This window comes from Triturus cristatus, chromosome 1_2 (assembly GCF_964204655.1).
Source record: "Triturus cristatus chromosome 1_2, aTriCri1.1, whole genome shotgun sequence".
In the NCBI taxonomy this organism is placed as follows: domain Eukaryota; kingdom Metazoa; phylum Chordata; class Amphibia; order Caudata; family Salamandridae; genus Triturus; species Triturus cristatus.
The window spans coordinates 847,561,865-847,586,263 of record NC_140580.1 but is presented as its reverse complement, the minus strand read 5'-3'; the positions used below and the strand labels follow the sequence as shown (position 1 = coordinate 847,586,263).

Below are 24,399 nucleotides of genomic sequence, written 5' to 3'. Positions count from 1 at the left end.
CACTCCTGGTATAAGTGGTCCCCTGCACAAGTGCCACATAGTTTCACTAATTCTGCACGGCACTCCACTCATAGCTATCTTCATAGCGGCCTCCTCCTGGCGTATGGGGGTAGTCAACTGGAATCTGCACATGGGCAATAACCTGATCCTTACAGCAGCTGTCTCCTCACACCTCGCACAGGGAGTCCACCCAGCTGGGCTCCTTACTGGACCACACTCCCTCCAATGCTCTCTTCTTCCTCACAGGGCACACTGGTCTTGGCAAGCAGCCAGGCACTGATGCTCCAGGCTCCAGAGTAGATGGTCTTGGTTTTCCCTGAGTGATGTCTCCCCACCGAGCAGGAAAACTATCAAACCTTGGCCCCCAGTCCTAGTCCCTCTTCACACAACCCATCCAGCTGCAAGGCAGGTGACACATTTTGGGGCCTCAACCTCCCCTTTTCATAGTCCATTTCCAGCCACCAAATGTGATTTAGGGTCTGAGTCTTTGAAGTCGTATGTTGGGGTTCTGCTTCTTTCGAAGTGTACACATTTCTCTCTCTTCTTCCTCTTGAAAGGCTGTCTGTCACAGCAGGATAGACTTTGAAGCTGATAGGCCCACAACACAGGCCATTGGCGTGACTAGAGTTCACATCTGGATGTCAGCCACAGTGATATGTGCATCAAAAGCTTAATCCAGGGCTTCAAGCTCTACTCTTTATGTTTCTCTAATCACCCCAGCTCCTTCCTGAGATGTGTTCGGAAATTCTTCCTTTCTTCAGTGTGTCTCACTCAGCTCACAGGAATGCAGCAATACACAAAACTGTCTGGGGGGATTCCTCTACTCATGTTTTCACCAGGTAAGCCTGGGCTTCCCAAAATTGAGCCTGTGGTTCTCCATGTACTGTGCCATTGCAGGAACGCTTGCACTCAGTGTACATACTCAGCACACATACTGTTCAGTACTGTCACCTCCATGTATTGTACCACCCCAGGGGCACACACATTCAGCAAACACCATCACTCTGTACCCACTGCTCAGTACTTTATCCTTTCTGTATTGTGCCATGGTGTGCTTTTTGCAAACGCACACATTGCCAGCACATGCTTGCGCTGCATAACTCTTCACCCTTCAGGTATTGTACATCTTACAAGCACACATCCATCCAGCACATGCCTTCATTGTACACGGACTGCACATCATGTAATGTATTCTCTCTGGTATACATACACCCAGTACACACATTCACCATGCATGCACTGCAGAGCACTGCTCTATCCCTGCACTGTACTTTTCCCAATCACACATAAATCCAGCGCAGAGACATCATTCCTGCGCTGCGCAGCACTCTACATCTAACTGATGTAGGCTAAGGGTGAGTTAAGCACACAGCAGTGGGACTTTTAAAATGGCGAGTGAGCTTGTAGGCCTCACTTCAGTTACCCAGGTTAAAAAGGACCTGTTCACTACTACTCTTCACTACACGGTATGCTGCTGCCACCACGCTTGTGATACTTAATTATTGGTGGAGGCAGCAGACTATCACCACTCTGAGGGTAGCACTTAGGGCGCCCCTGCCAGTCCAACAAGACCACAATCCGTGCAAAAGGCCAAGTCATAGTTCACACGTATGATCCATGTTTGCCAGTGACAGCAAAAATCAGCAGTAGAGATCCAGACAACAGTACAGTTGAGCACTCATGGCAGGGGAACACGTCCATTACCATGCAGAGGACTCTTCTGTCCCGCCAATGACATTAGGGCTACATGGTTCTTAAAAGCACAAAGGCAATTTTTCAATCTTTTGTTATGAAGGCAGTAATAATAATTTTGCTATCCACTGCACAATTTCAGCTTCTTTATTGACCTCTTCTAAGTTACCTTAACCTAGCTTGATAGTCTATTCAACTTAACATTAACAGGAGATTTAGAATTCTCACACATCAAAGCAAGCACAAATACCTCGGGCAGAGAGCCCACATAGAAACTGGTTACAGGTGTGTGATGAAGCATGTAATGTAGTCTGGGTGAGGAGTAGCATCATTTTTAATGGAAATAAGGAATACGTTTAAAACAAGTGTCAAGATCCTATGAGACAAAGAACTCACTAGCTCTTCGGGCATGACCACAGTACCTTTTGTTGATGGACTATGATGTAGGTAGAGTGCGCTAGCAGTTCTATAATGCCCCCCCGCTTTCCTCTGTGGGCCTAACCTGATTTGCCCTAACCTCATGTCAGGAGTCTAGTGGTCATTGTTTGGTCTGTAGTGCTGTGCTATTTGCCCTTTGTTCACGGTGGTCATCACGTGTCTCTTGGTATCAAGACCATTATTTTCTCCTGATCATGTAAAACTTTGGATGCAGATACCCATGATACAGAGGTGCAAATTGGTGATAAATGTTTTTTTCACTTTCACTGAGTGCACATTTTTTGTTATTTAGTGTGTAGTCATGTATTGCTTCTAGGAGGTGTGGCAATTTCATCTCTGTACACAATTGCCATTATATGCCCCTGGATGCCCATGTTAATATTTTCGCTTGAATCGATTGCATGGTTTCTGTCCCTGAGTTCAGAGGTCGTTTTTTTGTCCTATGTACATTGGTCATTATTTAACCCTGGGCCAACAGTCACTATCTATCCTATTATGATGACTATGCCCTTTTTGTTAATCTAGGTACAGTGATCATTGTGTATTCTTTCATACAGTGGTAACTGTTCTCCCCTATATTTAATGGTCATGAATTCTTCCTAAGTGATGCGGTCCTTATAAATCCCTAGGTTAAGTGGCCATCATTTGTGCTTCTGGCTGCAGGTGTCATTTTTAGGTCTTGCCTGCAGACAGCGCATGCACTGTCGACTGCGAGGGGTGTTGTTTACTATGAAGGGCTTGGGGACCGCCGATTGCTTATCATTCATTGGCATCATTGTCACTCTTCTTGTGGAGTGAAGTGGAGAAGTGTGGCTCAATGATTAGAGTGGCAGACCCTGATGCAGAGGTCTAGCCCGGGACCAGGGTTCAATTCCCCGCCTCGGTGGGTCTTGGGCTCAAAAATTCCACGGACCTGATAATTCTCGCCTCTTCCAATCATGGAGTCCCACTCTGCAACTCTGGGGAATAGCTTGTTTAATCTCCACAACAGCCCCCACAACACTAAGGATGCCTGGCCTCCACCTTGGGGGTGCCCAGGAGTGGACGCCTAACAGGGAAAGCCAGGATGGGTTCCACAGCGGTATTCGTACAAGCGCCTTGAGACCCTTGCGGGTGAGTAGTGTGCTATACAAGTATCAAATTTACATTTACATTTCTTTGCCGCCTCCTAATTGGCTAGCACGTGACAGGATTCACTTCCTTTTCTTTGTGTGGAGTATGAACAAAGCACAGATTAATTTATCGTAATAAGTCAGGTACTTTTTCTTTCACTTCTTCCCTTTTTACATACATCTTTTTAAAAGGATTTTTATATTAATTATCACCGTATACGTACACATTTCAGGACACTTCCTCTGTTTCTAGTTCTTGTTCTGCTTTCTCCATTCGTTTTCAAATGCATTTACGCCACTCCACGTGACTCCGCTCTATGCCACTACACTCTATCACTCTACTTTATTCACCTCTACACCAGTCCACTCTATGCTACTATACTTTACGCTACTCTACTCGATGTCACTCTGTGCAACTCAACTCCACTCCACTCCACTCTACACCATGCCACTGTACTCTATGTCACTCCACTATAGGCAACTCCACTCTATTCCTCTCCACTCTACGCCCCACTACTCAATGCCACTGTACGCCAATCCAATCTATGCCATTACTCTAGGCAACTGTACTCAACTCCATTCTATGCCACTCCAGTCTATGCTAATCTACTTCCTTCTCCTGCACGTCACTCTCCTTTACACGATCTACTCTACCCCGCTTGCACATGCTCTTCTCCAGGATACCCTCGCGGGTGATAGTGCACTCTACAAATTTATGTAACTTAACATAACACTCTGATCCACACCCCCAACGTTTATCCATGCTAAACAGCAGCCACACTTGACAAAGCCTATAGCTCTCGCATAGTCAAGACCTATTGCATTCGCAAATGCTTGTTGCACTCCTTGTTGCCATGGTCATTTATTTTGTCCAGGGTCGATGCCCTGTTTTTGTTCCTTGGGTGCAGCTGTATTTGTTACCACTAGATCTATCATTATTTGTCTTCCTGTGTGCATCTGTCATTTTCTTACCCGTAGATGTTGCGTTAATTGTTTTGATCCTTCATATAGAAGTAATCATTTAATCTTAAGGTCAAATGACTTTTTTTGCCAGAGCACAGAGGTCATTATACTGGACAAGGTGCAGTTATTTGTATTCATTCTTTTGAGCAGTGGTAATTATTTCCCCCTGAGCTCAGTGGCCTTTATTTACCACTAAATGATTCGCCCTCCTCACCCGTCCCCGTCACACCCCTCCCGGCATGTGGTAATCGTTTGCTCCCTGTGCAGAAGTCATTATTAGTATCTGGTTGGTTCACCCCGTCTTGAATACTGTGCACAGAGCCCTGTCTGAGGATCTCAGTTTTTTCTTATTTATTTCAGGAGCGGCTGCATTTTCAGGTGCTGTCACCCACACCCTATCAACAGCCCTTCTGGCTTTCGAGGCAACAGGACAAATTGCCCATATCTTGCCCGTTCTCTTGGCGGTGTTGGTCGCCAATGCTATATCTCAGAAGTTTCAGCCTTCCTTCTATGATGGCACAATTATCGTGAAGAAACTGCCCTACCTACCCCGGATCCGCAGCAGGCACATAGGGTGAGTCACCAAGAAGCTGACCTTACACATGCTTGCACAAACGTCATCAGTGCACGTGCTTTCCAGCTATTCACCCAGAAGCAGAGAACAGACACTCTCACATTCTTATCCCTTAGTCACAGCACACTATTCATATACGCTTACACAACACTCATATTCAAGCACAGTTCAACAACAGCATAACACACTCCCAGATACCGCTTACAAATCGAAGCACATCAGAGCACACTTGCCTACGTTACTCACACACAGCCGCAGTGGAGGACACTCTGACATTCTAGTTAGTACGCACTTAAACGTGCATGTTTGTGTACAGAATCTTTCATCCAATGGATATTAGTGGAAGGGGCTCTGAAGAAATTCATATCTGGACTTTCAAAATATCTTCAATTAGGACCATCAAGGAATCTAATAGTAATCATATGCTTTATCACATTGCAATCGATTATCAATTGTTTCTGGTCAACAAGTTTCAGTTGCCATACAAGTAATTTCTAGAGGACTTCATCATGACTGTTAGCTATGTCAGTCTGATGTGGTGCCCCTTTGGAATGGAATGTGTGATAAATGTGTGCCTGACAATTAGCAGAAGACAGACTAACTTTGAACAAACATGTATTACATGCTGTTAACCAATCAGAAAATGATATGAGATGATGGAACAACCACAGAAACTGCATCAATAATATCCAGTCTTAGGGTGGCGTAATAATATTCCCATCATGTTTAGATCTCCATTGCTCAGAGGTGAAAATGGCTCTCCATTTCCATGTATAATTATTAGGGCTCCCGATTTTATGGTATTTATTTTTTCGACATTTCGTTCTGTATTTATCCATATTTATTTTTTGCTCATTTTTTCATTATCCATTTTTATTTAGTGTTTTCTGTATATATGAAACTGCAATGGGTATTTTTCCACATTTATTTGTCTGATAAATGTATACTCGCATTTGTATATCCAAAAGGTTTCAGCATTTCACAGTGCAACAGTGTTATATGAAAACACTTGCATTGTAGAAAAGCATAAATAAATGTAGATCTGCACTTAATTAAGGTTGATTAGGAAATCTATTATCTTTTTTTATCTCCCTTACCTCTCAATCTGTACACCTACTGACCTGGCTGTCATGACTGACAGTAGAAACATCATCAAAATAAATTTCTTTATTTACAAATAAATATAGACAGGATAATAAATTGTTTTCAGTCTGTATTTATCTGAAAAAATCAATAAAAATGGAAAACTGGGAGCCCTAATAATTATTAAAATCTAATCTTAACTTTGATAATAAATTGGGAGGCATTGATTTTGCATCCATCTGGTCATTGTGTTAAAAAGCCTGCTAGTTATCCTCTCACTCAATAAGTGTTTTGTGCCTGGTAGGATGACATATAATTTATCCCTACAGGGGATCCATTAATTGACAAAATACCTATAAATGCAACTCGGTATGCAGTCTCTATCTCCTTTAATGGACAACAAAGGTGCTCACCTGAGATAGTTTAATCTTGATCAAGATTAATTGATCAATTCAGTCATCAGTCTCACCCAGCCTGGTTAAGGTTACACAGCTTATTACTTGCTTTCAGTACATGTAAAAGTTAAAATCTAATATGACTCCACTCTACTTTATGCTACTCTATGCTATGCCACTCTACCCCACTCTATGCCAATGTATGCCATTCTACTCTATTCCACTCCACTGTACGCCACCCTACTCTACACTACTCTACCCCAATTTATGCCACTCTACGCCACTCCACTTTACTCCACTCTACACCACTCAACTCTATGCCACTCTACACCATTCCACTCTACGCCACTTCACTCTACACCACTGCACGCTTTGCCACTCTACTCTAGGCCACTCTACTCTACACCACTCCATTCCACTGTACACCATTCTACGCCACTCTACTCTACTCTGACACTCTACTCCAAGCCACTCTATGCTACACCACACCACTCCACTCTACGCCACTCTACTCTACTGTACGCCCGTTCACAGAATACCATTGATTGTTTTCATTGTCACTCTCTTTGCAGTCTTTTGATTTCTTAACTCCCATAGGCTTCCCTTCCTTTCTTGTGCGAGCCCCTCCATGGAGCATGGACCAAGTACAAAGTGCAAGTGTTCTTTATAAGTCATTCAGTATTATTCCCGGATATGAAGTGTGCTTTCCTACTTTTACCACTGATATATGGCTGTTGCTTTCACCCTATCTGCCGTCTTTTTCGATGATTTAGTCACTTACACTCAGAACTGTACTTTTCTACACCACTCTGCTGTACGCAACTCCACTCTATGCCACTCCACTCCGCTCTATGCCGCTCTACACCAATCCACTCCATGTCATTCCACTCTATCCAGCGCTACACTAGTCTACTCTATTCTACTCCACTCTGCACCACTCCATGCCACTCCACTCCACTCCATGCTACTTTACTCTATGCCACTCCATTTAACACCACCCTTCTTTGCGCCACTGTACCCCACGCCACTTTAGCCCATATCACTCTACTCTATGCCACTCAACGCCACTGTACACCAGTCTACTCTATGCCACTCCACTTCACTCAATGCCACTGTACTCTATGCCACTCTACTCCACGACTCTCTACACCACTCTATGTCTCTCCACTTCACTCTATGCCCCTCTACTCTACACCACTCTACTCTGTCTCTCCACTCTCAGCCAAACAATGTCACTCTTTGCCTCTCTTTGCTACTCCATGCCTCTCTACTCCATGTCACCCCACTGCACTCAATGCCAGTGTACTCTATGCCACTCTGTTCTACTCAACTCTACTCTATGCCACTCTACTCCACTCCACTCTACTCCATGCCAATCCACTCCACTCAATGCCACTCCACCCCACTCTACACCACTTTATTCTAGGCCATACTGTTCTCCGTGATGCCACTCTATACTGCTCTATACCACTTTACTCTATGCCACTCCATTTTAATCTATGCCACTGTACTCTATGCTACTCTGTTCAATTCCACTCTATGCCACACCACTCCATGTCACTCTACTCCAAGCCAATTCACTCCGCTTTATTCCACTCCATGCTACTCTATACTACTTTACTTTATGCTGCACTGTTCTATGCCACTCCCCTCCATGCCAAACAATGCCCCTCCACTCCACTGTACGCCACTCCATGGCCCTCTACTCCAGACCACTCTGTGCCACTCCACGTTAGTTTACGCCACTCTGTTCTACGCCACTCTACTCCACTCAACTCTACTCCACTCAACTCTACTCCACTCCCCTCCACACCACTCCCCTCCACCCCAAACAATGCTCCTCTATGGCTGTCCACGACATTCTACACCACTCCACGCCACTCTACACACTCCACTCTATTACATGCCATTCACCACTACTTCATTTTATGCCATCTCCTCTCTATGCTTTTCCACTCTGCGCCAATCCACTCTACGCCACTCCAATCTATGCCATGCAACTCTGCGCCAGGCCACTGTCTTTTAGCCATGCTAAACAGCAGCCACACTTTTGTACAACATGGCGAAAAGACACTAGCAAAGCCAAAAGCTCTCACATAGCCGAGACCTATTGGTTTTGCCATTGCTTGTTATACAGACCCCTCAGAATATGGCGATTCTGTAATTTAGAAACAATCGCAAATTTGGGATTTTTGTAAAATTCCTGCAATTTTTACAAAAGAGTCCGCAAAATTGGAGCCAAAAATACTGACCATCTATTTCCTGGCTCTGCTCTGCTTCTGAGCCAGTAAGAGGAGTGTGAACAATAGTCTAGCTTGCAGCAGAGGTGTTAACGTCCTCTGCTGCCTTCCTTTGAAATGCACAGAGCACCTCTTCTGTGCAATCTGTGCAATGAGCCAGCGGCCCGTCCGCTGCTCTGCAGGCGCTTGGACCGAACTTCTGTTCACCCCTAATCCCCCCTCCACTGACTTCTTTTATTTGTTTTGGTTTTTTATATGGCCAACTTGGCGCAAGGGCATTAGGCCACTTGCGTTCTCCTCTACCACCCCCACTCCCCTGCTGCGCTGACTCCTCTCTTGCCCTCCTCCTCCCATGACTCATCTGGCCCTCCCCAGACTCTCATACCCCGCTCCTGTGCCCTTCCCCAACCCCCAAGGAATGCAGGTTGACTGATGCCACAAAGAGCAGGTTTGGTATTGGATTCTGCACTCTGTGGCAGGAGACATCCTCCCATTTGAGGCACTGCTGCAGGAGACTCTGTGAGGTTACAGCTTGTGACAGAGCACCGTCTCCAGCAGGCAGTGCAGTATTTTTGTGGCAGGCACCTTTTCCGCCTATGGTAAAAATACAGCTAATTTTGAGGTTTTGAGCCAAACATTTTGCACTTTTGGCCACAAATTTCTCCACCTGCAGCCACAAAATCCTGGGGGGTCTGGTTATAAGAACTGGCTTTCTTTGAGTCAGTATTTCTTCCAAATGCATTAACATGTGTGTAAAATACAGTATATTTAGGTCATTTAATCTGGTTCAGCTTTGCCAGCATGATCAGTTTACGTGTTTTTGAGTCAGGATACATAGACACATATCCAGGTTCATTATTGTTGTGTTCTCCTCTCCTTAGTGGAGGGTGAGGGCCTGTAGCGCCTGCATGCACCTGTCTGGGGCCTAGCACGCGCGGCGCGCAATAAGCATACACACACACCGATACTGCCGTCAGGCGCCAACTGACCTCTGTTCGCCCGCCCCGTTATTATATATTGACGCGCTCACGTCCGCCGACGTGAGCGCAACTTGCGTATCATCACTCGCGCTCTAGCCGGAGGCTAGAGCGCTAACTGTAACATCCCTCTCCAACTTAGTCCTTGATGGCAGTTCAGCTTCTAATTCGCGGCGTCACTTACTTGGCACGCAAAGTCTCTCAACCGGCTGCTGGGCCTGGGGTTCTCTCTCAGCTCATACCTTGAGGGCCCCTCCGAGGGGCCGTGGCTTGGGTTGCTGGCGCAGCCTCTTGTCCTGGTTCGCCGCCTGGGTACTCGGTGTTGTCCAGATCAGTCCCTGGGCTGCCCCGTGGGACGGAGCTTGGTACACCTGCTGGGAAGGCCCCGGAGTCATGGTCTTCATCGACTCCCGTAGCCTCCCGGTCATCAGCGGGCCTCCTCACCACCTTGAACCATGATATGTTCCGGGTGACCAGATCTCTTCCCCGGCGCGCCGTCACCATGGTCCCATGCCGGTCAACTACTCTCCAGTAGCCTCTTTCTTACCGTGTCTTGAACTTTCCTCTGGGCCGTCGCTCTCTTAGAACCACCGTATCTCCTACATAGATCTCTCTAGGCACGGCTCATCGCGCTTTGCTGACTCTGTCATTGCGTTCTTGGCGCCTCCGGAACGCACTCTCCTCACTGAATGGTGGTGCTGTCCAGCCTGGGGCGATTGGTAGTCCATCCCTGCGAGTTCCGTTGAACATTAGGGCCCAGGGCGCCTGGCGGGTGGAACAATGGGGAGGGCTGCGGTATTCCCCCAAGAATCGCTGCAGTTCTTGTTCCGGGTCTACCTGTTCGGACACGGCGATGCGCAGTATTTTGCTGATGGTGCGCATGAACCGCTCTACCTCCCCGTTGGCCTGGGGCCACTGCGGGGTGATGCGCCGATGGTGGATGCCACGTGATTTTAAGAGCTCTTCAAACTTGTGTCCTTGAAATGGAGGCCCATTGTCACTCCGCAGCTCCTCGGGGCATCCGAACATCCCAAACACCTTTTCCAGGGCTGGTCCCACGTGCACAAAGGCAGTGGACGGCAACGCCTCCGCTATCGGGTACTTCGAGTAGCTGTCGATGATTACTAACGTGACTCGCCCGTCGGGCAGGCTCCCGAAGTCCACACTGATTTTCTCCCACGGGCTTCGTCCATGCTCTTCGGTTATGATGGGAGCTGGTGGTTGGGCTCCGCCGTTTAACTGGCATGATTGGCAGCTGCGAACGGTGTCGTCTACATACTCGTCCATGCTCGGGAACCAGACTTTCTCTCTCATCCGGGCTTTCATTCTCTCCATCGCCTGGTGTCCTTTGTGTGCTAGCTGCGTAGCTCTTGTCCTGAGGGCAGCTGGGACGACAATCCTGGAGCCTCTTAGGATGAGTCCCCTCTGGTTATGCTCAGCTCGTGGCGTACTCTCCACATGTGTTGGAGGTCGTCTCTGTTCTCGTTGGACCATGAATTTGCTGTCTGTAGGAAGTGCTGCCATGAGCCTTCGAGGATGGTGCTTTTGACTTTGACCATTACTGGGTCTTGGTCGGCCGCCTCTTGAATCTCCTCTAAAGTTAAGGCACGGGGACACGTCAGCGCAGCCACCATGTCGAGATGACCTTCCGCCTCCTCATCACTGTCCATTGGCGGGGGCTTGCTGCCGTTCTCTGGGTGTCGGGACAGGAAGTCCGCTGGGTTCTTAGCACCTGGCCGATAACCTAGCTTAGGTGATACTGTTGAAGGCCAATGGCCCATCGCTCTATCCGTGGTGGCGGGTGCGGCGCTGTCCCTCGGAATAGTGGTACTAGCGGCTGATGGTCTGTCACCACTGTGAATGGGTGTCCGCATACGTACAAATGGAAATGACGGCAGCTCCATCGGATCGCCAGAGCTTCACGCTCGATTTGGGAGTATCGTTTCTCTTGCGTCAGGACCGCCCCTAGCCCCACAGGACTCGCATCCACCAGGATTTCGGTCTTTTTGCTCGGGTCAAAGTAGACCAGTGTAGTTTGGTCCAGTAGTGCCCCCTTGATCGCCTCAAACGCTGTCTCTTCGGTGTTTGTCCACTGCCACATTACGTCTGTCTTGGTGAGGTGCCTGAGAGGTTCGGCCAGGGTGGCCAGATTCGGGATGAACCTCCCACAATAAGTGGCCATACCAAGAAGCTGCGGACTTCTGCCACTGACGCAGGGGCTGCAGCCACCTTGATGGCGTGTGACTTCCGGGGATCCACTTGGATGCCTTCTTTAGTAAACAGGTAGCCGAAGAATTCGATCGTTTGTTGAAACAGTTGGCACTTTTCCCGGTGTAGGGTGACACCGTGCTCCTGTAGACGTGCTAGGGTGGCTCGGACATGTCTGTAGTGCTCCTCCACTGTCTTGGAGTATATGAGGATATCATCGCTCACGTTTAGGACGCCAGGCAGGCCGATCAGAATGTCTTTAATGGTGTTTTGGAAAATTTCGGCGGCCGACGAGATCTCAAAGTTTAGGCGTTTGTACCGTCTCAGTCCTAGGTGCGTTCTGAATGTAGTAATGTACCGGCTCTCTTTCGCTAAGGTGAGCTGGTGGTAGCCCGCGTTTAGATCTAGTTTCGAGAACCATCGGGCACCGTTTAGATCCGACACGATGTCATCCATAGTCGGAGTGATATGCCTCTCCCGTTTGATGGCTTTGTTTGGGAGGCGCAAACCGGATCTTCCCAGGTTGTCGTGGTTTCTCAGCTATCAACATTGGTGATACCCACAGTGTGGGTCCTGTGACCTTCTCAATTACTCTTTGTTCCTTCAGCCTTTGGAGCTCCTCCTCTACCAGCGGGCGTAAGTGGAATGGAATTCGCCTGTGCCTGAGGGCTGTCGGTTGTACCGCGGGGTCGATGTGGAGGCGTATCGGTGGCCTCTTGATCTTCCCTAGTCCTGAGAATAGGCTTTGGAATGTGTCTAATAGGTCTTCAACTTGCCTGTCCTGGACCATCCGGAGGAACATGATGAGCCCTAGATCCTCTGCGGCGTGCCCGCTGAGCAGTGTGTCCACTTCTTGGTTGATTACGTGAATGTCAATGACAATTTCTGATTGTCCCGACTGCACCGCTACCGTCATCTTGCCTTTTAGCGGAAGCGGCGTGTCACTTCCGTAGGCGTATATCTTGGCCTTGGATCGTCGGAGCTCAGGCCTTGGTCTGAGGCGGTTATACTGCTGTACACCCATCACTGTTACGGACGCGCCTGTGTCGATCACGGCATTCACTTCCGATCTGGCTATGAGTATGTCGCACCGTGGCTGCGGTCGTCTGGTACTCTTGAGGGCCTAGGTGAACAACACGAGGTATGTTTCGTATTCATCGTCGGACTCTGTGCTTGAGTCTTGCTAGCCCTTGGTCTGCCCCCTCCTGGGTTTTGGCTGTGATGACAGCGACGTGTGTGATAGCTGTCTCACCAGTTTCCTCAGCGGCCTGTCCCGCTTGAATCCGCTTCTCTGCACCTTCCTCCGGCAGACCAACGCAAAATGGTTGTCGATGCCGCAGTTGGTGCACGTTTTCCCGCTAGCCGGGCATGCTTTGAGTGGGTGGTCGTCATAACCGCAGTATCCACACTGCCGGGCTTGAGCCGGGGGCCGCCGGTCCCGGGGCTTCTGTGGCCTTTTTTTCGCTCGCACCGCGTCCGTCTTTTCTTTCTTCACTTCTACGCCTTTGTCCGCACCTTTGACTAAGGCTTGGTCCATCTCTTCCGCTCGCGCCGCTGACAAATCATGTGTACTGGCTAGGACCAGGATCTCGTTCATCGTGATGTTAGGTTGGCGAAGTATCAGCCCTCGAAGCATCTTACTCCTGATTCCTAGTATCAGTTGCGCCTGGATCTCTTCTTTGGCCCTGTCCCCTACGAGGTGCGTGTCCGCGAGGGCTCTCAGCCTCGTGTGGAAAGCATCCACCGATTTCCCTTCACGCTGCTTCGCTTGGCGCAGTTTAAAGTGTTCATAGTCTGGGTTGACTTGGGGGTCGAAGTGCGCATTCAGAGCCGCCACTGCTGCCGGGTAGTCATCTGGGTTCCCCGTGTTAGGCAGGTGTTTAAACAGGAGGTACACTTCTTCCCCCGTGTCGTGTAAGAGGAGGGATCGTTTCACCGCTCCATCCGTCTCCCTTGACCCAATGAAATAGTTCTCCAGCCTGCCCAGCCAGGTCTGCCATCGCGGGGCAGCTGTCGTGGGGTCAGCGGCTTCGCTGAATGGAGGCAAGACCCCTGACGCGGGGTGATAGGGTAGCGCCCTTGCAGGGCCGGCCTGTTCAGTGTCGCTCATTATGGCGTCGAAAAACCACCCACGTGCTTGCTGTGACTACAGTAGTCCTCCACTCACTTGATTTGTTGGTGGCTCTTTATAGGCGGGTTCGGTGTGCTGCACTGCCAGGCGATGCCTTCCCAGGCTCGAGGGGTGTGTCTGCTGCTCAGAGGCCGGTGGCGCGGGTTAACAGGTCTGCTCCGATCCCTGAAATGGATGCAGGGGCCCACCTCGTCGACAGTGTTGTGTTCTCCTCTCCTTAGTGGAGGGTGAGGGCCTGTAGCGCCTGCATGCACCTGTCTGGGGCCTAGCACGCGCGGCACGCAATAAGCATACACACACACCGATACTGCCGTCGGGCGCCAACTGACCTCTGTTCGCCCGCCCCTTTATTATATATTGACGAGCTCACGTCCGCCGACGTGAGCGCAACTTGCGTATCATCACTCGCGCTCTAGCCGGAGGCTAGAGCGCTAACTGTAACAATTATAGGTCTTTTAAATCCGGATTAAATGGATCCCAGACCTGTGACTGTCTGCTGCATTGGCAGGTAGTAGGTTATTTCCTTCAATCAAATTATATAAACAGGGGGTGAAAGTAACATAACACAACTATCAGTCCTGCGACTTTCGGACAGAGCCCGCATTACCTGTTGGGACAGTTGGCGGGGAAGGATATTGAAGAGGAGGGTCTGGGATGACTATGAAGGGGTAAGAATCATATAATGTGCCACACTTACTTCAGTAACAGACGCGGCCGGTGCAGGTAAGCGTGGTAGGGCGGTGAGGCGGGGCAGGGGAAGTGATAGATGTCGGAATAGGGCAAATAAAATAAAACAAAAACACTTACCTTACGCTTACCGCAATGCTGAGTCGGCGATGCGGCGAGCGCAAGGTAAATGGTTGTATTTATTTATTTTATTTTGCCTATGCCATCGTCTGTCACTCCGCCCGCCCTTCCCCAACTCACCACACTTACCTGCACCGGCCGCCACTGGTATTTTATTGACATTCAGGAGATACATGGGCATATTGCATGGGATCCTCCCCTCCTTAGGTACCAACTACTAGTGCCTCCCATTCAGCTGCACATACTTCAAATGTGGCAAAGGAGGCCAACTGAAGTCACATCTTTCAATGATCCATGTCTCGCTGCTGTATTTACAGAAACTAAAACATTGATACTGCAAATGCAGTTCATAAACATGATTTTAATCTATGCCACATCCCGTGTAAATATTAATACAGAAGTACAAGAGAGGATACAAATCAAAGGAAAATGCTTATTTAATATGGATCCACCACGGAGGTAATAATGTGTAATTGAATTTTCATGAGCAGCGTAAATTTATCCCTAGTTCCGTAGGTTATTTTGTTTTCTATTTTGTGTATCCAAGCAGTCGTGTTGCCTTTAGCCTTCTTATATCTGGTTATAGAAATTGGGCGCAGCTGTGTTTCATTTCCCCTAAATTTTCCAAGTTCTCCATTTGGTATAAAAGTCCACTTGAATAACTTTAAGCCTTGCTAATTGGCTTGACTTCATTTGAGTTTAATGAGTGCGTTTTTTGAAATCACATAACAAACTGAGGAGTCACTCATGATGTGTTTTCCCTTTACCTCGCCGTGAATTAGTAAAAATCGCATATCCGTCCTGCCGTTCATAGCAGCACAACCGGCAGGAGATTACACCTCATATTCAGCCAAGTACTCAGTAGTGGCTGCTACTGGACAGTAGTGGTGAGACGTGGAGGAGTGGGGTTAAAAAAAAGAAATAAATAAAAGAAAAAAAAGAAAAATTCACTCACCTGCCAGCTAATGGGGGCCCTTGTCTTCGCATCAAGTGCTGCATAATTCCTTCAATATTACACTGAGTAACAACTATGTTTTTTTAAATTATACGTTGTATGAGACTGTAGAAGAGTCGGCAATAAAGACATTACATTCCTATAATCGGACAACAAGCATATCATATGCCGTTTTAACCAGGGCCGGACTGGCCATAGCGGACACTGGGCAATCCCTGGTGCGCCGTACGGGTGGGGGCCGGTTTTGGGCCCCTGGGGGCCGATTTTGTTACAGGGCCGTTTTTGCAGCATAGCTGCAAAATCGGCCCTGTAACAAAATCGTCTGAAAACCGGCCCAGGCAAAGAGCTCGGCGGCACCCCCAAACCCCCGCGGGGGAGTGAGGGGAGCGGCCGAGCACTTGGCCAGGGCCGGTTTTGGTTCCCAGTCCGGCCCTGGTTTTAACTACTGGGGACTCCTACCCCTTGGGCATATGTCAAGGCAATACATGTAGGGGCAGATCTATTATTGAGTTGTGTCGCCCTTGCGCCACACAGGGGGGCGCACGGGCGACTGAACTACTATGTGAGATTTATCTAGCTATGCAAGGCCACCGTGCGTGGCCCTAAGCGGCTTGATAAATCTAGAGCAGTGGTCTTCAAACTTTTTAATGTTGCGCCCTCCCAGTGGGGGAAAAGAATGATCAAGGCCCCCCCTCAATTTTTTAAAATTATTTCATTTAATTGCCAATGTTTAAATATGTCAATACATATTTAAACATTGCAGATATGTTCTGTTATCGTTTTAAAAATGCAATCAAATACATGATGGCCAAACATACTATTCTGGCCGGGCAGGCCTCACTAACATGTACAAGTATCCACAGTGTGACTATCAGAAGTGGGGGTGAGGTGTTTGGAGAATATTTGGAGTCCCTTCCCTTTTGACACCTTCTCCCAGCTAGAGTATACATGACAAAACATGTTAGTGAAGGGCCAGCTTTTTGTGCTGCGCATTTTTGGCAGCTTAAAACAAAGCACTGTTATCAGCTCAATGCTGATTTTAGGCAGAGCCTGGCACCCGCTTCCTCCCCCCTCAGATCACTTGGGGCCCCCCTAGGGGGGTCCGCCCCCAGTTTGAAGACCACTGATCTAGAGTAATACAACACTGCCAAGGTGTTCCATGGGGGTGGGGGGCTTGGGTGGTCCCACGCATCCACCCCTGGATTCTGACACATTCCCAGATTTACCATTAGTGGTAGACTTGGGAATGTGTCAAAATGCTATGCATAACAAGGAGAAATATCATTATTTCTCTTAGTTATTTCCTCTTTCTATATGTGCTGCAGAATGTCTCAGGGGATTATTTTTGTGCAAGAAGGCGTCCCTTCCTGCACAAGAACAATCCTGCATGCAACGCAGGCACCATTGAAGGCAAGAGTGCCTGAGCTCACGGAAAGGAGCAGGACTGCGCCGTGTAATGTAAACTATGGCACATTCATGCGCTTTCATGCAGCGCAGCAAGGTGGCTTGCTGTATTGCATGAATTCGTGATAAATCTGCCCCATAATTTATACACGTTAATCGGCACTATATTGGCTGAATAGCTTTTTCTAACTCTCTTAGCATTACTGCATGTGTACCCCAAATATTAGATTCTAATCTGCTTTGTACATTGAATACATGAGCATAGGTGCATGCTAATACCTTGATGCGAGTACAAACTTACTGGCACAACTTATCATAAACAAACAAACTCACACTTGCCAAAGCCAGCTAAGGTGTACCAAATTTAAACACGGGTGCAAGCAACGTACTAACATGTCTGGTAACTAACTCCGACACGTCTTCCCTGAGGTTTGCACCCTTCAAAAGCTTCTGTGGTGTCCATTTGCAAGGTTCAAGTGTGGCCCCTATCTGATTCTCCAGCAGCATGACCACCTCTTTCAAAGTAAAACAATATAAAGTGGAACAATGTGGCTGGAGCTCAGGCATCTGGCGCCACCTAGTGGTGGTATTAGTTGCCTCATAGTGTCTCATCACAAAAGCAGACAGAGCCCTACTGTTATGGTATATTACTAGAAGTACATTATGGCACTATAGCCTGAGACCCTGAAAAGTGCAGGGCCTGAGGAAAACATCACCGGCTGCATCCCCTTGTGAGGAAACTGTGGGTGAATGAATGTGCGAGGAATGTTGGTGAGAGCGTTAGAAGCCGTGTGTCTGGGTTCTAAACTATGAGTGTAGGGGAGATAGGAGCTGGGTTGGAATAAGTGTGTTTAAAGTATTCCTTCTCCTGACACCGAATTTGATTTTCATCTGTAGCTCTTACAGTGTCACCACGGAGCAGTTTATGAGCAAAGATGTAACCTTTCTTGTCAAGAACGCAACATTTGAAGAAGCCCTTAAGATATTCACCTCATCTGAAGACCTGGAGTTTCCTGTGGTGGAGGATGCAGGTCAGTTTATACCTCTAAGTGCAGGATGCAGGCACGCTCACTCCTCTCAATAGATGTTCCAGGGCTTCATCGGGCGATGTGCAGGGCAAGATTGGGTGAATTCTGTGCTGAGGGGACCTGGGAGTTGCTTTAGCTCTGTGCAGGACATAGATACATTTACTCTGTGTGAACCTATCCCACATGGCACATGTGATCGTCACTCTAAGTGGAGGACACAGGCACAGTCTGCCAGACCCAGGAGATGTCATCATGCTAACCAAGGGTGTACACAGTGTCATCGTAAGGAAATTGTAGAACCCAGGCCTAGCACTATTTAGAGGGCTGCTGGTTGGAACAACTTTGAATTGTATTCCCTATTTTCTGCTGATTCAGGTCCCATCATGCCAAACAATAGTAAATTAAATGCTAAAGGTTGAGATAAAGAAATAGACAGAAGTAAAAAAAAGAACAAGTTCACTTTCCCAGGGCCCCCTTGGAAGATGGGGGCCCTGGGCAATTGCCCACTTTGCCCATGCCTTAAAACATCTCTGGGTGTACAGGATTTCTTCCTTCGTGGTGCAGGATACAGGGGCGTTAATGCTCCTATGTGCAGGTTAGTAGTGAGTTTACCTACCTGTGTGTGTACAACAATAGAGCTAATCTCACCTTATGCTGGATGTGGGAAAGCTTGTCTCGTCACTTGCAGAGTTAGAGTGAATTCTTCTCACGTGTGGTAGGATACAGTAGATTCAGCCTAGCGAAACTGGGATGCTAACTCAAAAGTACAAACATTATGAAATGTTCAAGACTATGGCAAAAAAGTTCATGTTCACTATTATTCCTTTGCACAGGGAGTGCCAACAGGGATATAAATTTGAGGCAGAGGCCACAAGTTATGAATTATGGATTATACACAGGGGAATGTCCTCCCCCTCAAAGTTTCAGGATCTGGGGTTTTCTCTTTTTGCGTTAGCGATTCTACCAACTAAAATGTATGCTTGCCAACAAGCACCCCCTAAAAAGCACATGAAGGAACAGACCTGCAGCAGCTCTGCTCCAATGGTACTGTGCTGGCAGTTGACTTTTTTAGCTACGCGCTGTTTCTGGGTATCCATAACGCAACCTCTTCGCATCTCATTCCCAGTCCATACCTCCATAATCCAAGCATTTATGCCCATCAACCATAGTCATCCCAAGGATGCTCTCATTTTGCCTCTGTTCACCTGGTATCAAACTGGAGGCATCTCATGACCCTTTCCTTCTTCACTTAATTTCTATATTTGTACAACCACAGCCATCCATTCGCGACTGGCATTACTTTTTTGTATTTCTTGCAAACCAAAGGCCTCTGCACCAGCGATAAATGTGTGTCCACCATAGGCACCTAGATCTCTATTTTTGCAGACCATAGACATTGAAACCAAGGGAATCCCTCAAATTGCACATACGTATTTCATCACTAGATAAAATGTACGTTGCCCTCACTTTGTGTGCACACAGCCTGGGTGCTCTGTCTGATTATATTGTACAAATCATTCAAGGAGATGTCTCATCATAGTTTTTAGTAGTTCTTGAAGAATTTGTTTATAAGTATAAAGAAGTAAATGAAGTCAAAGGATTCAGATGATCATAGATTATGAACACCATATGAGTAAATTACTCACACAACGTTCTCTTATAGCAATGAGAGAAAGATCTTGTTGATTGATTTATGCTGTTTAACAAACTATAGGCATAACATCTCATGTTCATGTTTCACTCATAGACAACCCTTGGGTAAAAAGCCCTAAACTGCAAAAAAGTACTTGTCCGCGGATCTCCATTCTATGCTCTGCTGCACTCTGTTACTGCTCCAGATTGCTTTTATACAAGAACATAGTGTTCGAAGAATTGGATCTCTATCTGCCCAACTTGAGCATCACTTAATTGAGCATTACCACCACCTCTGAAGTTCTGCAGTCCTGATCGAATGTGTACCGGCCTGTCTCGATCCTGAACCATGCTTTTGCAGTGCAATCTTCATGGCATCTCTGAATTGATTGATTGTCAGGCGAAACCACCTTCACGCATTAACATCCAGGATCTGCCGTGCAACCCCAATTCCATGTAATCCGTAGGAATCTATTCCTGATAAACCAGATTACTGATACTTATGGATCTTACAACCTGTCCTGCAATCATCTGCGTACCAGCTCCTCAGTTGGAATACTTTAAAATCACCACCATTCTATCTGATCACTGACGTCAACAAATGCCATGACACATCTGCAAACAAATAACATGTGTTCAGAAATAGGTGGGCAAATAAATTTCAAGCTGCTAACTATGCTTTCAAAGTCAAACACTGATGTGCCATTCCTCCTATCTGGGATAACTTTCTTTATTTTCCAACATCCAATTATCATTCTATTTACAAGACACCCCACTGGGTCCTCATTAGCCAATTTCATGAAAGTTAAGATGGCAAAAATATCAACCACCATTTTGAATTACTCTTCTGATATCTTTGTGCGAAATGGGACACAATCCACTTTTGGCCGCCGTAGACCATTGCCAATTCCCCAACACAACCTGGGAACATGGGAGAGAAATAATGCAAAGTCTTTTTTCACTAGATAGTAAAACTAACTTATTGATGAAAGTAGACTTTTGATACTCGAAGTCGGAAAACAGCCTTGAAAAAATTGTTCTGCCTAAGTGCAAGCTTTTAAAGCTACCTAGCTTGGTAGCACCAACCCAAGACTTCATTACACATCCCAGAATAGGTGCCAATGACGGGCTTCCTGGGGATCACTGAAGCTGCCTCAGAGAGCAAGAAGGCTGAAGGGGTGTCTCCAAAAACTATTTCTCAGGGATGAGTCCTCTGGGAGGAACAGATGACAAAAGAAATGGCTGCCACAAGCGCTTAGGGACTGAAACCACTCATGCCCAGACATTCTTTAACATTCTATCTGTGCTCCCAACAGGAGAGGAAACCAATTCCAGTACTGGGAGAGGGGAGGCCATCTCCACGCTTGAGAAGAGTGTTTCTGAAAGTAAGCACCAGGCTCTTAGAGAGGGGTGAAAGCTAGGCCCACCTTGAATGAGAGACTCTGGGAAGTTTTGCAGTAAGTTGTGATAGGACATACTGTAAATGGAGGTGGGTTTTCCAAAGTGAATTTGCTAGGATTAAGGGTGAGGAATTCTTCAATCACTGGTTAGTACATAGGAAAAGACTGGCACTTCACCACCAACTCCTCAGAACATTCCTGTCACAATCTTTGATTTCCCCTCTTTTCTTTTTTACACCACCTTTAATGTACCTGTTTCTTCTCATTCAGAGTCACGTATCTTAGTGGGGACAGTGACAAGGTCAGAGCTGGTCCACTTTCTGCATACTCATGAAGCCCAACGGCACCTCCCGGAGGACGGAACTAAGGTAGGTTCAGGTACATGTAGAAGGTTCTTTTGTGTGGGCTGGGGGGAGGGGCAAATGGAGCCCTTGTAGGTGGAGAATCCTTGCATTTTCTGTATATGGAAGATACCTTCATTCTAGAGGGTAGGTAAAGATTATTATATAGGTAGATTATGGAAGGAAGAATGGATAGTAATGCCCCCAAGAGAAGACAGGTGTTCAGATGGCAAGGGGCTAGAGCAGTGGCGGCTGCCGCACAACGAAAGTGGGGTGTGCGGGAGGGAGGGTGGAGGACAGGGCAGGGAATTAAGGGTAAAAATTATATTTTATAAAAACGTACCGCCTCGGTGCTTCACTCCCAGCAGTCTCAGGGAAGGCACAGGCTCCCAACCCAATCCAGATGCTGCTCTTGTGCTTGGTCTAAGTGGCCTGGTCTGCTGCTCAGACACTGCCTGGGAGCTTGCAGGTTTTCTGGCTGTGAACACAGCTGGGTTGGAGAAATAGAAGTGCGCATGTCTGTTGGACCAGCCTAAGATGGACTGCCAAACATACATGAGCACTTCTAAGTGCCCAGCACTCCTGCCTGTCATGGCCTGGTCCTGCACACATGCACCATCAGCCAGAGCAAGTCACAAAAAAATTATATAATATTATTGTTTTAATATCATTTTATTTTTCTGTGACTGACTGACCACTGGGGCAACCATTACAGAGGAGCCGTCACTGGGCTAGAAGATGCAGTGGCAAAAGCCAGCAAGGTTTCAGGATTCACACAGGAGCGGGCGCCCTGATGCTTTCTTCAATTAAATTGGATCAGAAGACTAGAATGAAATCTAGGGCAACTTATGCTCAGTGATGCATCCACCTTAGACATGCACCTTTCCAAATTCAGAATGCAGCCGAAATAGCCGATCTCCAAAACAAGTCAGACAACCTCAGCTCTTATTTAGAGTTGAATAAAGGTGCATCATCAGCACTTGATCATGGTTGGTGCTACACAAATTCCATTCATGCTTTAGTTGCAGCACTGAAACTGTTATTCATGCATTAGGTGCAACGCTGAACCTGTCATTCATGCATTGGCCACAATTCAGAAACTGTCATTCATGCATGCGGTGCAACGTTGAACCAGCTATTCATTCACTAGGCACATTGCAGAAACTGTCATTCATTCATTAGGTGCAACGCTGAACCTGTCATTCATGCATTTGGTGCAATGCTGAACCTGTCATTCATGCATTTGGTGCAATGCTGAACCTGTCATTCATGCATAAGGTGTAAAGCTGAACCTGTCATTCATGCATTTTGGACAACACTGAACCTGTCATTCATGCATTAGGTGCAATGCTACCAATGTCATTCATGCATCTGATTCAACTTTCATTCATGCATTTGGTCAAACCTCAACCTGTCATTCATGCATTAGGTGCAATGCTGAACCTGTTATTCATACATTTTGGTCAATGCTGAAGCTGTCATTCATGCATTAGGTGCAACGCTGAACCTGTCATTCATGCATTACGTGCAACGCTGAACCTGTCATTCATGCATTAGTTGCAATGCTGAACCTGTCATTCATGTATTTTGGTCAATGCTGATCCTCTCATTCATGCATTAGGCGTAATGGTGAACCTGTCATTCATGCATCATTTGCAACGCTGAACCTGTCATTCATGCATTAGGTGCAACACTCAACCTGTCATTCATGCATTAGGTGCAACGTTGAACCTGTCATTCATGCATTCAGTGCAATGCTAAGCCTGTCATTCACGCATTAGGTGCAACGCTGAACCTGTCATTCATGCATTTCTTGCAACGCTAAACCTATCAAGCATGAATTAGAAGCCATGCTGAACCTGTCATTCATGCATTCAGTGCAATGCTGAACCTGTCATTCATGCATTTGGTGCAACACTAAACCTGTCATTCATGCATTAGCTGCAACGCTAAACCTGTCATGCATGAATTAGAAGCAACGTTGAACCTGTCATTCATGCATTCAGTGCAATGCTAAGCCTGTCATTCACGCATTAGGTGCAACGCTGAACCTGTCATTCATGCATTTCTTGCAACGCTAAACCTATCAAGCATGAATTAGAAGCAATGCTGAACCTGTCATTCATGCATTCAGTGCAATGCTAAGCCTGTCATTCACGCATTAGGTGCAGCGCTGAACCTGTCATTCATGCATTTGGTGCAACACTGAACCTGTCATTCATGCATTAGCTACAACGCTAACCCTGTCATGCATGAATTAGAAGCAATGCTAATACCTGTCATTCGTGCATTCAGTGCAATGCTAAGCCTGTCATTCACATGTTAGGTGCAACGCTGAAACTGTCATTCATGTGATAGGTACAGCGCTGTTGTTAATGCATTTGGTTCATCACTGAAATTTGCGTATCATAACAATCAATTTTCTAGGTTTGTAGAATGCTACACCGCTGACGCTTCCATTTTGTCTCTGGTAGACTCTGTTGGAAGGGAACCTCTGTGATGATTGCACCATTGAGCCGGTCACTCTGCAGCTGTCTCCCTGGACGTCATTGCATCAGGTAGCTGTGGAAGCTTGTTGTAGATGTCCACGCAATTTACTGGATAGGGTGGGGGTGCATGCATGGTGTTTTTTATTATGTAGCAAGAGCAACGCAAACTTCCTACTGCTGTACCATGACTTCTTATTCCGGACTTGAAGATCCCGTTGCACATTCTAGTACTGGTACCCCGAAAAGATCTGTCAATGCATATTGTCCCTGGCTGTTTCAGTAGGACACTGTCAGAGTTGGAAGAAATACTTCAGGGACCAAAAGAATGTGTCGCCATTGCAAATCATGGTTAACTGAGCAGTCTGGGTAGTACTTGGGACTAATTGTTGGTATCATGTGTACCCCATTGGTCCGTAAAGTTGGTCAGAATTGCCTATTAATTAAATGCCTCTTCATAGGAGAAGTGGGAGCTTGTGGACTCCTCCAAATCACCTGTACATTTTAAAGCACACAAGGCCAGTATAATAATC

At 47.0% G+C, this 24,399-nt stretch overlaps 1 protein-coding gene across 2 annotated transcripts in view; it reads left to right on the top strand.

Annotated features, from left to right (window-relative positions):
* LOC146868141 (chloride channel protein ClC-Kb-like) overlaps nt 1-24,399 on the top strand; it is a 204,960-nt gene that overhangs the window by 162,653 nt on the left and 17,908 nt on the right. For both annotated transcript variants that reach the window (XM_085609015.1, XM_085609014.1), the window contains 4 exons: nt 4,566-4,779; nt 17,877-18,010; nt 21,310-21,407; nt 23,855-23,938. In XM_085609015.1, coding sequence (XP_085465141.1) covers nt 4,566-4,779; nt 17,877-18,010; nt 21,310-21,407; nt 23,855-23,938 — 530 coding nt within the window. The remainder of the gene's footprint in view (nt 1-4,565; nt 4,780-17,876; nt 18,011-21,309; nt 21,408-23,854; nt 23,939-24,399) is intronic.